The sequence below is a fragment of the Tursiops truncatus genome, chromosome 2 (genome assembly GCF_011762595.2).
Source record: "Tursiops truncatus isolate mTurTru1 chromosome 2, mTurTru1.mat.Y, whole genome shotgun sequence".
Taxonomy (NCBI): domain Eukaryota; kingdom Metazoa; phylum Chordata; class Mammalia; order Artiodactyla; family Delphinidae; genus Tursiops; species Tursiops truncatus.
Window position 1 is genome coordinate 126998982 of NC_047035.1, and position 17547 is coordinate 127016528.

The 17547-nt window shown below is 44.4% G+C and overlaps 1 protein-coding gene across 11 annotated transcripts in view; it reads left to right on the top strand.

Annotated features, from left to right (window-relative positions):
* The window catches only part of FAM169B (Protein), a 98508-nt gene that overhangs the window by 8546 nt on the left and 72415 nt on the right, over positions 1-17547 (top strand). For 7 of the 11 annotated variants that reach the window (XR_004525282.2, XR_012330258.1, XR_012330257.1 and 4 more), the window contains exons 2-3: positions 11828-11961; positions 15236-15335. Coding sequence is in view for 8 of the 11 variants with exons in the window: in XM_073801356.1 (XP_073657457.1) it covers positions 11828-11961; positions 15236-15335 (234 nt within the window). In the remaining 3 variants the exon portion in view is untranslated. The remainder of the gene's footprint in view (positions 1-11827; positions 11962-15235; positions 15336-17547) is intronic. The other 4 variants (XM_033852088.2, XM_033852087.2, XM_073801353.1 and 1 more) reach the window with 3 other exon arrangements.

The following is a 17547-nucleotide window of genomic DNA, read 5'->3' on the forward strand; positions in this document are numbered from 1 at the left end:
CAGATTCTTAACCACTGAGCCATGAAGGAAGTCCCTCCTATTCTTTCTTGACTGACTTCCTCTTGAGGTCAATTTCCTTTCCCTTGATAATAGGCATCCTTTAGAAATAACTTTAGGGAGGATCTGTTGGTAGTAAACTCAGGTTTTGTTTTTCTAAAATGTTTTTTATTTCACCTGCATTGTTGGAAGTTAGTTCTGCTGAATGGAGGGTGAAAGTTATTTTCCTTTCGCACTTTAAAAATGTTCTTCCATTGTCTCCTGGCTTCCATAGTTGCTGTTGAGAAGGCAGCTGTCAACGAAGCTGTCCTATTGGGAGGATGTGTCTTTCCCTTCTGGCTGCTTTCATGGTCACCTTTTTGTATTGGGTTGGTGAAAAGGTTCATTCAGTTTTTTCCATAAGATGGCTCTAGTAGCACTTAGTTGGCTTTAACTTCATTTGAAACAATTTTGTTAGATTGTATTGTGACAGCTGTCATATCAGCATGCATTTAAAAAAACTTATCAAAATTGGTGAATTTTTGTATAGCCATTTTAATATTGAAGATAGAAGGAAAAAGCAACATTTTCAGCATATTATGCTTTATTATTTCAAGAAAGGTAAAAAGGCAACTGAAACACAAAAAAATATTTGTGCAGTGTATGGAGAAGGTGCTGTGACTGATTGAACGTGTTAGAAGTGGTTGGTGAAGTTTTGTGCTGGAAATTTCTCACTGGATGGTGCTCCACAGTTGGGTAGATCAATTGATGTCGATAGTGATCAAATCGAGACATTAATTGAGAACAATCAACATTATACCATGCTGGGAGATAGCTTACATACTCAAAATATCCAAATCAAGCATTGAAAATCATTTGCACCAGCCTGGTTATGTTAATGGCTTTGATGTTTGGGTTCCACATAAGTTAAGTGGAAAAAAACCTTCTTGACAGTATTTCCACATGTGATTCTCTACTTAAATGTAACGAAAGCATTCCGGTTTTTAAAACAAATTGTGACGGGCGATGAAAAGTGGATACTGTACAATAACGTGGAATGGAAGAGACTGTGGGGCAAGCGAAATGAACCACCATCAACCACACCAAAGGTCAGTCTTCATCCAAAGAAGATGATGTTGTGTATATGGTGGGATTGGAAGAGAGTCCTCTATTATGAGCTCCTTCTGGAAAACCAAATGATTGATTCCAACAAGTACTGCTCCCAAGTAGACCAACTGAAATCAGCACTCGATGAAAAGCATCTGGAATTAGTCAAAAGAAAATGCATAATCTTCCATCAGGATAATGCAAGACCACATGTTTCTTTGATGACCAGGCAAAAACTGTTACAGCTTGGCTGGGAAGTTCTGATTCATCTGCTGTGTTCACCAGACACTGCACCTTTAGATTTCCGTTTATTTCGGTTTTTACAAAATTCTCTTAATGGAAAAAATTTCAATTCCCTGGAAGACTGTAAAAGGCACCTGGAACAGTTCTTTGCTCAAAAAGATAAAAAATTTTGGGAAGACGGAATTATGAAGTTGCCTGAAAAATGGCAGAAGGTAGTGGAACAAAACGGTGTATAGGTTGTTCAATATATTTCTTGGTGAAAATGAAAAATGTGTCTTTTATTTTTACTTAAAAACTGAAGGAACTTTTTGGCCAACCCAATGTTTGTTGTTTTGCAGCTTGACCACAGTGTGTTTAGGAGGGGAGTTTTCTTTATTTTTCCTCCTTTGGGGTTGGTTGGGATCCCAAAGTCAGAGGACAGGTGTCTTTCATTAATTCTGGAAAAATTTCAAACAAATTTCATCAAATCTTGACTCTTCCTTACTGTTTTTTCTCCTTCTGGAACTTCAGTTACATTGTTGGTAGACCATATCATTCTACTCTCCGTCTCTCTTAACCTGCCTTTCATGTTTTACACTTGTTCTGTCTTTCTGTGCTGCATTTCTGGGTAATTTCTTCAGATCTATTTTTCTGTTCATTGGCTATTTCAGACATAAATTTCTAGAAGCTCTACTTTCTTTCCCCCTAGAATGTTATGGGACAATTTAAAAAATCTTGGCCCTTTATATTCCCTATTTAAAGTTCTTCAAACATATTTCATATCTCTATCTTCTGTATTAGATAATTTCAGTATCTGCAGTCTTTATGGGTCTGAGTCTATAGTTTGTGCTCTTTTGTGGCAGTTTATTTCATCATATGTTAGAGATTTTTGAAATCAGGTCTGAATGACCCCGAAGCTCTTGCCCTCGTGCCCAAACCTCACTCTCTATGTGGCCTGATGTTGGGGAGGTCTGATGAGGTGGCATCATTTTGTGGGTGCTTCATCTGTGTTTTTATACTGGTTCAGTTTGTAATACCTCAAGGAAAATAGTATTTTTGAATAATGTACATCTTATTCTTCTGTTGGCAGGTTCATCAATTTCCCCCTTTGGAAAGAGCTAGGATCTTAACAGAAATTAGACTGTTTCCAATGTTAGTTTATAAATGTCACAATATGAAAGCTACTAGTTGAATTTCATTGACTTATATGAAGTGGAGGGGTTAAAGCAGAAAGTCAGCTTAGCCCCTCACCTCACACATCCATCTAGCAGCAGGCTCTGCCATGTCCACTGCTAACGTCTAGCTCAAGCCTGCCATCTCCTTCTCATCATCTAAACTGCCATCATTAGTCTAAGCCATCATCATCACTTGACTCAACTTGCACTGCCCCTGGTTCGGATTCCTGCTGCAGTGTGATCTGGAGGAGGCAGCAAATACACAGTCCAGTTATCATGCCCCACTGGGGACCCTTCAGCATCCTCCTACTGCATTCTTCTTGAAACCTGAAGTCGGAACTTGGCCAGCGTCCTATTACTCTAGCCCCTGTCTGCCTGCTTCCTGTGACCTTGCTCTTCTCCCCTTGGCCAGCCATGCTGCAGGCACACTGGCCACCCTTGAGCGCTTGGACTCCCTCCACTCCTTTCTTCCTCCCGCAGGGGCTGTTCCTTCAGTCTGGGTGGCTCTTGATCTTGCTCTGCATGAGGCGAACATTTTATTCTTCAGTCCTTCTGCTTAAAGGTTACCTCCTTAGAGAGACCTTTGCTGGTCATCCTGTCCTGTCTCCCACCTCCCTTGTCACTCGCCTCCCTCCATGCCATGGGGGTATTAACTGTTTTTATGTCTCCCGCCCAGGCGGTAAGTTCTATAAGAGCAGAGGCCACTTCTGCTTTTTCACCACTGTATCGACTAGCACTTAGCACAGTGTCTGGCAATAGTAGGAAAGTTCCTAAATGATGACCATGATTGTTTTATATTATACATTATAAAATAGCTTTATAGCAGAAAGTTTTTTCAAACCTTTGCTGTGGTGTTGGTATTGAATGTGATCAGGGTCTGATTAGACCTCTTTCCAGGACCGTAGGGTATCAGGAAGACCTTTGTCTAAGCTAAGGTCACCCTTGGGCAGAGACCCTGGGAGCAGATATCATAGAAGCCTCAGGGTATTACTACTACTACTACTACTACCACCATCACCACTACTACAGTACTATTACTACTATTATTATATTTTACTATTACTACTATTATTATATTAAAAAAAATATATATATATTTTTTAAAAAGTAGTTTTTTTTCCCCCAAGCCTTAAAGTACAAATGACAATGCACACTCAGTCTGTCCTCTTTTCACTGCTGCCACCTCCCAGCTTCTGCCTCTTTCTTGGGAGTATGGCTCAGATGGACAGTGGGCAGAGGTGGCATCATTGCCCTGTGATGCAGGTGCTGTGATGAATCCTGTGTAGGTAGCCCATTTAGACCACATCAGCCTTGCCACTTATCTCTTTGTGAATTCATGTCATTCTAATTCTTACAAGCTTTTAAAGTAGTTGTTAAAAGTTATTAATATGTGGGTAAGAGAGTTAATAGACATTTCTCCAAAGACACACAAATGGCCAGTCAGCACGTGAAAAGATGCTCAGCATCACTAACCATTAGGGAAATACAAATCAAAACCACATCCATTTGGATGGCTGTTATCAGAAAAAGCAGAAAATGACAAGTGTTGGGTGAGAATGTGGAGAAATTGGAATCTTTGTGCATTGCTGGTGTAAAATGGTACAGCCACTGTGGGGTATGGCAATTCTTCAAAAAATTAAGCACAGAACTACTGTATGATCCAGCAATTCCACTTCTGGGTATATCCCCAAAAGACGTGAAAGCAGGGACTAGAAGAGATATTTCTAGATCTATATTTATGGCAGCATTATTCACAATAGCCAAAAGGTGGAAGCGATCCAAGTGAACATCAACAGATGAATGGATAAGCAAAATGGGGTGTGTGTATATATATAATGGAGTATTATTCAGCCTTAAAAAGGCAGGTATTTTAAACAGTACTATACTGAGCACTAGCTGCCTTTTGGTGCTAGTACACAATGTGTGGTCCTTGACACAATATAAATTAGTAAGTACACAAATTGGTGAAAGTACTTCTGGAAATCTCAAGATCTGGGTTTGAATCTCAGCCCCATTACTAACTTTCCATTTTGAGAATGTTTCCACTTCTGAAAAATGGGGTCAGTTCTTTGTTCTTTCTTGACTTCAAAGGGTTGATGTAAGTTTCAAACAAACGAGGAAGTGTGACAGCCCTTTTGTTATCTGGAAAATACTGTACAAATGTAAGGTATAAAAGGGTACATTTTAATGTGAGAACATATCGCTATTTTTCTAATGCTTTCTCTCCCAACTAGTACTTGAGAAACTTTGTTTATCCACAGAAGGCAGAATGTTAACTTTCTTTTATATGTCTTCAGTTTAAAACTGGGCTGGTACTAACGTGGATGCAAATATTTCTATTAGGCAGGTACCTCTTCATCTACTTTTCAGTTTTACACAGAAGAGACCCGTGCCCTTATAAAATGTAGCTTTCTCAACACATTTCCAGACATTGGGAAGTAACTACACTTTCCCTAAGCGACTCATTGTCTAGGTTTAAGGTAATCCCATTCTTCTCCATTCATTCTCCATGTGGGGTAGTCCGGGTGATGAGGCTGAGTGCTTAAACAGGGGGCACCAGCTTAATCTAGAATTGGGTCATGGAGACTGAGGACTAGTCTACTTTCAGCTCTCCTTGTTGCTTTGCACAGGGCTGAGCATACCAGATAGAGACCTAACTTTGTCCTCTTCAGAAATATTATTGTTAGCAGTGTAATAGATGGACATATAGGGATGTGATTTCTGGATGAAAGTTTATAAAGTCCATTAACAACCACAGTTTTTGGGTAAGTTCTGAGAAATGTTATTCTGTGACTAATGGGTAAAACATTATGGTGATGAGTTATTTGTCTTCCTCTCGTGTGCTGTGTGGTTTAGGGCTCTGCTTCCTGCGGGCCAACTGCCCCCCACCCCCACCCCGCCCAGCCTTTCCCCACCAGCTTCAGGACCACCACATCTTGTGGTGATGTTACTGACACTGGGATTTGATATTTTTACAAGTTCCTGGTCAGTTAAATTCAGGATACAAAGAGTCAGGCTCTCCATGTTCTCCTGAGTATGTGCCAAAGCTCTCTTCCTTCTGGTAAAGGTTAGACAAATAGGGCATCATAATGATGACCACATGGGATGGAGGAGTTCAGGTTCAGGGGCAAAGGGTGGACCTGAGCTTCCTGCAGCTGTATCAGATGAGGACCCCTCTTCTGTTACCATTCATGAGGAAGCAGACATTTGAGATGCTGTTTCCTCCTGTCTGCCCCAAATAGGGCTCCACATTTGTCCCCAAATGTGACACCTCTTTGAATGCAAAAGGAACAGTATGTTTCAGACCCACTTCATATCCTTTTGAATGATTCAGGGGGAAAAATAGTTTAATCTTTGTATCATTTGCCTAAGGGTAAGATGCACCAGTGCTCAGATTATGAGACCTTCATATTAAAAGCAATTAGGATTACATAAATCTTTGTGTGGGTGGCACACAAAGTCATCTGCATATTTTACCATCTTAGATTTGGGACAAGTGATTTATTCTCAGCCAAGGCAATGACAAGTTGCAAGTTGGCCAGTACTAAATCTGTGATAACAGAGCAACAGGCTCCCTGTCAGTTACCAGTAATGAAACCTACCCTGCCACCACCTGCAGACCTCTCCCAGAGCTTCCTCCGTTCCCTGACAACTTTGCTCATCTGCTCAGAAATTCTAACATTTTCTACATTCTGTCTTCCAACATTTTTTTTCAATTCTTTGCTAAGAATATTTTGGCAATCAGATGCTCTTCAAAAACCAACAAAAATATCCAAGTGTGTATTTACTTCACCTTCTGTTCTCTTCTCCTCTATGTGGAGGATTGTTCTGCTGACACCACGGCCCCCTTGCCTGTGGTCCTTGAGCTCCAGGTATTTGCATATTTGCTATCTGTCTGATAGTGATGGGTCCTCTTGCCCTGACATTATGTCAAAGCACTCTTCTCTAAGATATTGTTTGTCATCTGTCCATCAGTGTTCTGGGACGGGGGTCCCTAGTTAAATAAGTTTGGGAAATAAATGCTGGATTAATCAAATCTCATTGCTGCAGGGTTTCTAAATGTCCAGATTGGTGATAGGCACAAAGAACCCCCAGCAGTGAGCTCTGAGCATCACAGCAGTTTCCCTTTTCCAAACTCGCTGGCCTCAGAAACCTCCTTCCACAGCATATCTTGTGAAGCTAGTGTTCCACAGAATATATGTGTGAAAATGCATGCTACAAGGGAAGTCAGGAACGTAGGATTCTTTGGCCCTCTTAAAAAAGAAAAATTAAATGTAATCATACTTTAAGAGTAGTTCTCAGCTTTAAGGCATCCTGTGGTGAATGCTTTGGAGGGTCAGGATGAAGTTTGCATTTGTGAATACTGAATTTTCTTAAAGCAGGCAGCTTTGAAGTGCATGCCTCACTGGACATCAGGGACCCTGGTGAATTCCTGGTGCTGAATTCTGAGCCATTGAGGTGGCATTTGGAAATCTTCTCCCTTTAGGCACTACCCTACCACCGTGGGTGTGCAAAACACCTGGGTTCAGACACTTCTTGTCTGATGCCCTCTCTCGGGTTAGAAACTAGACTCCAAACTCTCTGCTAAGCTCAGAATTAGGCGCTTAGCCCCACTCAGCGTATTTCTTCTATAATAAGGATTCCTTCTAATAATTTCCTTTTAGAAGCAAATTATTTTGTGAAGAAAACCACCAGATAGCTTATGTGAAAAAGAAAAGCAAAAATAAAAAAATTCTGTACCCTGGAAACTCAAGATTTGGTACAAAGATCCTGAATGATTTCAGCATTTTCCCTGGAAGAATGCTTTAAGATAGACCTCTGCTTTTGTTTTTCGGGTGACCACAACCAACTTATGCTTAAAGTGAATTCTTAAAATCGGGGTTCGTTGGGGGATTTCTATTTCTTTGCTGTCTGCAATGAATTATCATTTCAACTGTGTGCCGTTTTTCATAAAAGCATTTTGCATTGTACTGAAAAGATTACATTCTTTTGGCTTTGGAAAAATATTTCCTGTTGGGTTCAAACCATTAAAGCCTGTTAGCATTTCACATCTGGAAGCTCCTGCCCGAGTCTGCCTTCCATCAGCAGCTCGGAGGCCAGGCTGGTCTCCGGCGCGTGCAGAAGACGCCCCAGACTTGTTTACTTCCCGAGGGCCCCTCTGCAAGGCCCAAAAGTGCCCTTGTGGTTGGCGGGTGGGCGGGGGCGGGGCTTCCTTCCTCCCTGCAATGGAGGCGGGTGTGTGTGTGTGTGTGTGTGTGTGTGTGTGTGTGGTGTGTGTGTGTGTGTGTGTGTGGTGTGTGTGTGTGTGTGGTGTGTGTGTGTGTGTGTGTGTGTGTGTCCGTCCGTCCTGGGTTGGGGAAGGGGTCTCCCTTGCCAGCCAGCATTCGATGCCCCCTCCCCTCTCCTGCCCTAAGCATTTCCCTTTTTATTTTTTTCACTCCCACCCAGTTTTCCAGAAAGCTAACCCAAACATTTTCCGTGTAAGGAGGAGTCTGCCCGAACTTTTCTGATGGGGCAGTTTCCCCAGAGAGATGAGAAGGAATTAAAACCCCAAAGGCTGGAGCAGCCTCCTCCTGTCCCCGGCCAGCTTGGGGGGCCCTTTCCCTGGGGTGCAGGGGTCTGGCCCAGCTTAAAGGTTTTAAAAGGGAACCTTTAAGAGATCTTTGGAAATTCCTTTTCGTGGAGGGTTAATTTATCCCCAGAGCCAGGCCCGATGCAGCCCCCATGCTCACGCTATCGGGCTGATAGTGGGCAGACCCCCAGGGACCCGCGCCTGGGCTGCAAGGCAGGAGAGCCCTGAGGGGCCAGGGTGCCCTGGGAAAACTGTCCGTCAGGTTCTTTGAGGGGCTCTCACAGCTCCAGCAGCGTACCCGGCCAGGGAAGTGATTTCATGGTGTACAAGGAGCAAAATACATTCACTGCATTTCTCCTGACCACACTCGGCCAGAGCCAATGCCAGGCAAGCTGTGGCAGCCTCTGGGGGAGCCAGGCAGAGGCCCCTAGGCCCAGTGGTCTTGGGTGAGGTACCCCACCCTGTGCCCCTCCGCAAAACGTGGACGATTATGCTGTCCTCCCAGTGCCCTGTCAGCAGAGGTCTCAGCTTGTGTGTGTATGTGTGTATTGGTTGGGGGGGGTGTCATTGATAAGGCTTGTCAGTCAAACCTCAACCTCACTGGAGTGGACTGAAGGCTTGACTCTGACAAACATCTCTCCCAAGACACAGGGCCAGCGCCAGAAAGTAAAAGTCCAGGTGGGATTTTTACTTGCTCTGTAAGACTGCATTCCTGGGGGCGTCTGGAGAAAGGTAGCTATTGAAGTTGCTTTCATGGGAGAATCATGCAGCATGAGTCAGGTGCCCTAGGGCTGAAGCAGCCCACTTCCCAGTATGTTTTTCTTAATTTATTTGAACGTGCACTGAATCTTTTTTCATACCTGTGGGAAGCCACTAGACCAACTGGATGAATAGCAGTTTGAACAGAGAGCTCAGCTAAACAACCACCCACATTTCCGAAGTGCTCAGGATGAGAAAGGCATAGGGAGAGGCCTTTGTTGGCGAGGGGTGTTGGGGCCAGGAGAGGAGAGAACAAGCACTCAGTGTGCCTGGAGGGAGTCTTCACGTTGCTGGTGGGGTGAGGCTGCCTCACCTGCTGACCCATGTGAAAGGCCGAGTTCAGGTGTGTAAGGCCCTGCAGCACAGGGGAAGTGGCCAAGGTATATCAATTCCCATCCTGAGCCAAGCTGGATTCTAACACGGGACTCAATAACCCACAGAGCCCTTGCCTTTTGGGGCTCCAGGAAGGCCCCTGGGTGTGCTAGAGTTTGAGATGGGCCTTGAAGATGGCAAGGCAGAAGGAGCTGGGGAGTAGGGGTGCTGCAGAGGAAGGGGGCATGTGATTGTAAAGGGCCTTTGAGGCTTGGTAGAGGAGACCGTCTGGATGGGGTCACTAACATCATCTGAGTGTTTTACACATTCTGAAATCAGACAGACCTTCATGCCCTGGTGTTGCCACTGACTAGCCAAATGGTTTCCTCTTTAGGCCTCAGTTTTCTCATCTGTAAATTGGAGTTAGGCTGGACTCAGTGAAATAAGAGGTGTGTAGCACTCAGCAACCTGCTGGCACCTGGGGCCAGGGTATAGCTACAATATTTTTATTGGTGGCAGATAGAGGAAGGATGGGTGGAAAGGGGTGAGGCCAGAGGTTATTGTGAGATGCTGAGGCCTTGAACTGAGAGCATCAGGACGATTGGAGATAGGTGATGCAGGCTGAGGGTTTGGTGGCAGGTTTGAAGTGGTTCCTGAGCAAGGAACCATCTGGCTTGGCTTGGATCCATCGGCTTTGAGCTGTATTCCTGGAGGGCCCAGTAAGGAGTAGGGAGGGCGTAGAGGTTCAGCTTGAGGGCTGTGTCTGATCAGTTGCTGGGGGCTTCCTGGCCCATCACAGTGAGAAGGAGCCTGGGCTTCCTTGAATGTGTGTGTATAGAGAGAAAACACATATGCGCACACACACCACAAGTGTGTGCCTTGAACAGCAGAATATCCCTGCTACCTAGAGGCACAACCTTGTTTAGAAAGAGACCCCCAAGTTCATCATTGACTGTTCATTGTCACTGAATGGACTGTTAATTTTTCATGTCTTTATTTGAAACATTTTAATCAGTGCATTTATAGTTGTAATTTTTTGGTGTGCACTTCACACTCAAATAAATACTTAAAAAAATTGAATAGTGGGAGAGTATTTACTCATCTCTTTGCCACTGTGTGTGTGCTGGTGATGTTTTCACCATGAAAAGTCAGGGGCAGGGGGAGGGGCTCATGCAGGACTGAGGCCTAGTCCACCCCTGCTCTTGACATGCTCTGTTTTCTATGAGCACTGCCCCCAATCAACAGCAGTAAAATTCATCATAGGCAAGCTTGGTGAACTGGAGACGTGAAACTTTTTGCTGCTAAGAGCAGTCTCTCTTCTCTGAAAAGTGTCTGCAGAAGGAATGGAGATTCTGAGAGAAAGTAGGAAGCTGATATTTCAGTGGGTGTTTATGCACAGGCTTATCTTCCTTGAGGAGGCAGAGGAGGAGGAGGAGGAGGAGGAGGAGGAGGGGGAGGAGGGGAGGAGGGGGAGGGCGATGGGGAGGAGGAGGGGGATGGGGAGGGGGAGGAGGAAGAGGAGGAGGAGGAGGAGGAGGAGGGGAGTAGGGGGGATGGGATGGGGAGGAGGAGGAGAGGAGGGGAGGAGGAGGAGGAGGGGGAGGGGGAGGGGGAGGAGAGGAAGAAGAAGAAGACAGCTGCTTTGGCACCCTTCCCACCATAGGAGGCCCAGAAATGCATCAGAGGAGGGGACCATGGAAGGGCAGAAGCTACAGAGCCCCCTCCCACTCAGGGATGTGCCAGCCAGAGATGAGCCAGCATCTCCTGGGAAAACCAACTGCCATTTCCAAGCTGAATTGTATGCTCTCAATTTGTATGATTATTCGAGGATATAATTTTCCTCTAAAAGTACTGTGATAAGAAAGAGATGCTGAGTAGAGCTGGGAGATAACTTGCAAATTAATCTGTGCAATAGTCTATCTGTGAATGGCCATGTCGGTTTACACATGTAGTTTTATAGTTCATACTAACTAGTATGTTTAAACTCTCTTACAATAAAGCAGTCCAATTAAAGGAGAAGAATTGACAAATCTTAACTTCGTGGCAAATGTAAGCTGGCAAACTAAAAACTCAGGCTGGATTTTGTCAAAGTTAGCAAGGTTCTAAGCAGCTGGGGTCAGCTCTCAGGGTACCTGTTTGTACATGTGGCTGTGGTGGAGGACACTACTAGAAAATACTTGGGAAACCATTTGATAGTTAGGGGGTATGAAAGGAAGTTTCTGCAGTGGTCTAAGAGGGTTCGCATTGAACCTCATGTCTCCTTGGGGTTGGTGCCAACCCCACCATCAGGAATGTCTTCTATTTTCTTTTGGTTCCTGCTGCTACACTGCTCTTTTCTTTTTCACTTAAAAAAAAAACAGGTGAACAGAATATTTTTTTTTTTTGGCGGTACGCGGGCCTCTCACTGCTGTGGCCTCTCCCACTGCGGAGCACAGGCTCCGGACGCGCAGGCTCAGCGGCCATGGCTCACGGGCCCAGCTGCTCCATGGCATGTGGGATCTTCCCGGGCCGAGGCACGAACCCGTGTCCCCTGCATCGCCAGGCGGACTCTCAACCACTGCACCACCAGGGAAGCCCGGTGAACAGAATTTTTAAAGCAAGTTTCAATTGGCTGCTTTTTTCTTTTCATATTCAAGAAATAAGTGACTTTTATTTCAATGATAGAGGAAAGCTCATGTCATTTCTTGCCTTCTTTTTCCCCTAGCAGGCATTTACCCAGTGGATATTTTGGAAGATGACCCTGCTGGGCATCGGGAAGCGGCTCTGGCTTACCGTGCCACTCTTGGGGAAGGAGCATGGCCCTCACCAGAGGTTTTCTCTCTTCCCACTGGGGAGCAGGTATGTGTGGTCTTCCTCATTGGTGGAGAGTTCTATAAAATCTAAATTATTACAAAGGAGAATGTTAGTGAAAGAGCATTACAGATTAAAAAAAAATCCTTCTGGGGTAAATACTAGAATAATTCCACTTTGAGAAGCAAAAGGAATCCTGGATTGGGATTCTGAGGTCTTGAGGATAAGTCCAGTTCTATAAAGCAGTCAGCCAAATAGCCTGCTGTGAATCCCATGCCTACCGTTTAATAGCTGTGTGACCTTGAGCAAGTGTCTTTACCTCTCTGCTCTTGCTATTCTCATCTCAGAAGTTGGGACAATAACAGCGCTTACTTCATACTGTTGTTATGAGGACTAATTGAGATGCTGTGTGTATTGCCTGACTGGCCTCAGTTTTCCCATTTGTAAATGAGGGGATTGACTGACCTTTAGTCTCTAAGGTTTGACTTAGTCCTAAAAGTTTCTGACTTGGAATGAAGTTGTATCAATTATGATTTTTAGCAATGATAAGATTGAATTTTGAATATGGGCTGGAAGAAGACAGAAATGAAAACTATTTGTTAGGACAGTGGGATTGTGGGTGAAATTTAATAATTGTGTTATTTTTAAGGCCTTCCCCCCTCCCCTGAAGTAAATAAAAAGAATATGTGAATCTTGGGCTGTACCTAAATTGGTTACCTGTTTTTCAGATTTGAGGCTGATCCGTTGAAAGAGGCAAGATTTTCTTGTTTTATATGAATAAGATTTCACTCATAACAGAAATCATTGCTCTCTGGCAGGCAAAGTTGGTTGAGGAAGACAGGGTTTTATTTTGCTGTATTGAAGTTGTTCCAGAGTTAATTAAAACAATGGCTTGTACAGTTTATATAGTGTGGCTTCCTTGAGATTTTGGAGATGCTAGTTTGTAATTAACTCCTGGAAGAATCCAGCTCCCATGGGTGATTCCTTATTGTTGATCTGCCGAGGGAGGTGGCTGTACTCACACGCTTTCAGCGCCCCCTAGTGACAGCTAAACCAGCAAGCAAGCAAGCTCTTAGTCAAGACTAGGGGCTTACTCTTGGGGAACTGCGGGGCTGGTGGGCTGCAGGGTTGTTGGATGGAGTCGGGGAGGGGGGGAATGCTAGGTAATCTGAGAAGTGTGGCGAAATACAAGAGTTAGCGCTGAAGTACTTTAGGGTGCAGTTTCAGTCATCTATCTGATTTTATTTCACATTTATTTATGGATTACATCGCTTAACAACAACAAAACCCCCCAATATGTAGTATGCTCACAGAGTGGATAATTTTAGTGTTACTAGCAAAAACGTAATAAAATAAGACAGTTACTAAAATTAAGTTGTTTTAATGTGATAGAAATGCTGAAATGTCTTTCTACCTATTTGCTTCTCCCCTTTCTAAAAAAAGAGTCCTGAAAATAATCATTTGGTTTCCTACCAATTTAGCAATTAATTAAGAAATGGTAGCAGTTTCCTACCATTTAGCAGGTTTTGAAATAGTCTGATTTGCGATGATGATAGACCTCCTCATTGCTTTTAGCAAATTTAACTTTTCTTTTTGAAACCAGAGACATTTTTTTAAACAAACAAACAAAAAAGACAAGGATGTACCACACCACATCACTCTGGTTCTCCTCAAAGTCTTTTCTTTTCATAATTAACTCTGTTTTCAGTCTTGAAATTGTCTTATCATATTTAAAATATAATAATACTTACTGATTTTTCTTGGTTATAGAACAGTATATGCTCAGTGTATACTATTTGGGAACTATAGCCAAGGACAGAGAAAATAAAATCACCCATGTTCATTGCTGTGAACATTTTGATGTGTTTCCATTGGATTTTATTTCTGGGCATGCTTTTTTAACATTCAGATCACACTCAGAGTACAATATTGTCTATAATAAGCATCTTTCTATGTTAATCCAATGCTTTGTACATATTGTTTTTAATGGCCTTGTAACGGCCATCTGATGGGTGGATTGTGCTTCATATAGCCACCACGGGGAGCCAGCTGGGGGACTCTTCGTTAAGGTGACTTGAAGACTGGGAGCCACCAAGATGTTTATGGGTCTCAGGATTTGTTAAGAAACAATTTTCTGAAACCAAGGAGGCCTGCTGTAAACTTTTACAAGCAGCCTGCCTGCCTCACTCAGCCGACACGTCCTTTTCTCATTTTCTTACACTCTCCTCGGTTTTCAAAACAGACTTTGGAGTGGAGCGTGTTGTCCTTTTGCTTTGGGAGCTGATGCCAGTGGGTTCGATGGCCGGGAACAGAACTTGGCAAGTGGGTGCTTGAGAGAAGGCTCTGGGGCAGCCCAGCATCAGGGACCCTGCATGTGCTGCTTGGTATTCCTTGTGGTCATGAGCAAACGGGTGCTGGGCACCGAGGATCTTACCCCCGGGGCTGCCTCAGAGCCAGAGCTGAGACTGCAGGGCCCAGAGAGGGTGTGGGTTTCTTGAGGCTGCTTGCAGGGATCCGAGCCAGGGCAGCAGGCAGCCTGAGTGGCCTTGCGGGTGGACGCAGGCTTGTCTAGGCTGTTTGCATAGAGTGGCTGCAGGGGGACAGTTGAGGTCGGCTTGGCAGGTGCAGCCTGAGGTTGGGATGTGGCCTTCTGCTTTGGCAGGTGGAGGCCCGACAGGGATTCGGGTGGGGAAGGCTGCTGGGGCAGGAAGTGAATGGAAGGAGAGACCGCAAGGGGGTCAGCTGAGGAAATTTTCAGTCATTACTTGGATAGACAGACAGGTGAACAAGGGGAAGAGCAGGTTTGCTGGGTGGGAGATAGAGGAAGGGCCGTTGTCAGATTGCCCTCGTGTTTAGCTCAGAGTGGGTAAGGTTTCCATTTTCATGTTGCCTCCATCCTGTCAATTTTTTTAAAAAATTATTTATTTTTATTTACTTTATTTTTGGCTGTGTTGGGTCTCCATTGTGGTGCTTGGGCTTCTCATCGTGGTGGGTTCTCTTGTTGCGGAGCACGGGCTCTAGGCACGTGGGCTTTAGTAGTTGTGGCTCGTGGGCTCTAGAGCGCAGACTCAGTAGTTGTGGCGCACAGGCTTAGTTGCTCTGCGGCACGTGAGATCTTCCTGGACCAGGGCTTGAACCCGTGTTCCCTGCATTGGCAGGCAGATTCTTAACCACTGTGCCACCAGGGAAGCCCCGTCCTGTCAAATTAACTTCTGTGCAACAGTGTTCTTTCAGTGAATATTGTGCTAATTTAATTGTTAAGCAATTTCTTGTGCCCTTACTGTGGTGACAGAACAAAATGGTGCTTTTACTATTTTTTCAGGTTAAACTTGAAGCTTCGTCTGTTTGCTTTTGCACTGTGCACTGTGATGAACCTCAACATAAAATCTTGGTCTTGGTTAATCCCCAGGACACAAAGACAGGTTGGTAGTTATTCATTAATTTAATAAACAAGGATTCTGATTTGTTTACAACAAATGGAATCAAACACCTCAGAAATGATGGTTGTACTCTTCGGCTGGACTTAGAAGGACATCAAGGCAGAACTGGTTTATTTTCAGCTTTTAGAGATCTGGTAAGGCATTATGATTTCTGTTTATTGACACACATTGATTTTTGTATTGAAGACACCAGACACCTTCTTGCCCATAGTGGCAGTATTCAAAGCTGCTTTTAAGGGTAGCATTTACTGTTCTTATTAATAACATTGTGTGCACAGGGTGGAGCCCTTTTGTTGGAGTGTCACCGCAGCCCTGCAAAGCACAGGGACCATTCTTATCCCTGCCAGACAGATGAGGAAATGAGGCCTCTGATGGTCAGCTGGTGTAGGGTAGGGGATTTTTGCAAGGTGATTATCCGGTGGGGTTTTGTTTCTGGTGGTGAAACTTATGTAATCTGTAACTCATTTATTCTCCCTCTGCATTATCGAGAGCCTGTTTTTGACCAATTTCAGCTTCTTGGAGCGAGTGCTCTGAGCACACGTGGATGGCTGTGCTCAGTTGCATATAGGGCAGGGGTCTGGGGCTGTTGGCAGTGAGCAGTGTGAGGTTGGAGAGGGTTCCAGGCTATCAGTCCACCTGGAGCCCAGGCCACCAGTGAGCTGGAAGCAAACTCCTCGTCTCTGACCTCAAGGGAGTCCCAATTCAAATTCAATCCTATTTAGAAATTTACTCCTTTAGTATACTTTAATGTGTTTTAAAGATTTCCTACAATTCCCATATATTGCTTTCCTAATAAGAAATTAAAAAAACAAACCCTTAGTGAGTTAGCCCTCTTTCAGTGTTGTGGTGTCTGGTGAAAGTTTGGGGTTATGGGTCTTTACAATTTGCAAAGGGGCCTCTTTCAGCTCTCCAGCTCCCCTGGAGATGGACTTTTGCCTTAAACACCGCATGTCCATCTGGGGTTTGTAGTCAGAGGATGCCCTGTTCGATGGGTGTCACAAAGCCCAAGGTGACCTCCTTGACTGGGGAACGTTATTCACCACGTAGACGGTTGTTAACGCTTCTCTTGTTACTAATCCTGAGACACGAGTGTGCTTAGCTAGCTGTCTGGGAGTTTTGGGCATGTTGGCGAAGCCTCCTCCTTGCTCCAGGGCTGGGGGTGGCTGAGCTGTGTGTGAGAGCTTTCTGGTCAAGGTTCAGGACATCTCCTACTCCTGTCAGGTCAAGCCCTGGTTGAACAAAGGGATTATGATAACCCCAGGCCTTTGACATTGCCTTGAATTTGTGACTCCAGCTGGCACCAGGTTAGTGAAAGTAACAGGATGTGCACTCCTTGGGAAACAGATTGTCAAAAAACTCTGAAAATATCATTTGCCAGTTTTTTTTTTTTTTTTTTTTTTGCGGTATGCGGGCCTCTCACTGCTGTGGCCTCTCCTGTTGCGGAGCACAGGCTCCGGACGCGCAGGCTCAGCGGCCATGGCTCACGGGCCCAGCCGCTCTGCGGCATGTGGGATCTTCCCGGACTGGGGCACACACCCGTGTCCCCTGCATCGGCAGGCGGACTCTCAACCACTGCGCCACCGGGGAAGCCCCTCATTTGCCAGTTTTAAGAAAATGTCCAAATATCAGCAGCCCTCCCTCTGCGTTTTTTTGGCATTTAACACTATTCTGGTTATAGGTCTTTAACTGCAATTTGCAAAATGCAAATATATGACTGACTCATAAAAATCTGTTTCCTATTTCTATTGTACTTAATTTTTTGATCGTTTTCAAGAATGTATTATAATAAATATTCATAAGCTCCAAGAAATCTCACTCTGGACCTTTCTTTATATTTCATAGAACTTTAAATAAAGTTTCCAAACGTTTTCCTGCTGCTGGGGCTCTATGATGGTTGCTGCAATTTTGCGTGATTTCCAAAAAGCACTCAGGTGTTATCCACACCTCATGCTCTTTAGTCTGGTATTTTGAAGCAGGCACAATATGTAAATGCACCTCTTGTGCCTTGAAACACGTGGACTCCGAAGCAGCCGATGGTACCATAGAGCCTCTTCACAGCTTTGACACATGTGCCACTTCAGTTATGTGCTTAGCTGTGACCATCAAGAAGGCTGTCCCTGGTTACTTTATAATTTTCCAATTATATTTGTGAAGGCCTTGTGTTTGTGTGGTTAGATGGAAGCTAAAGGGATCA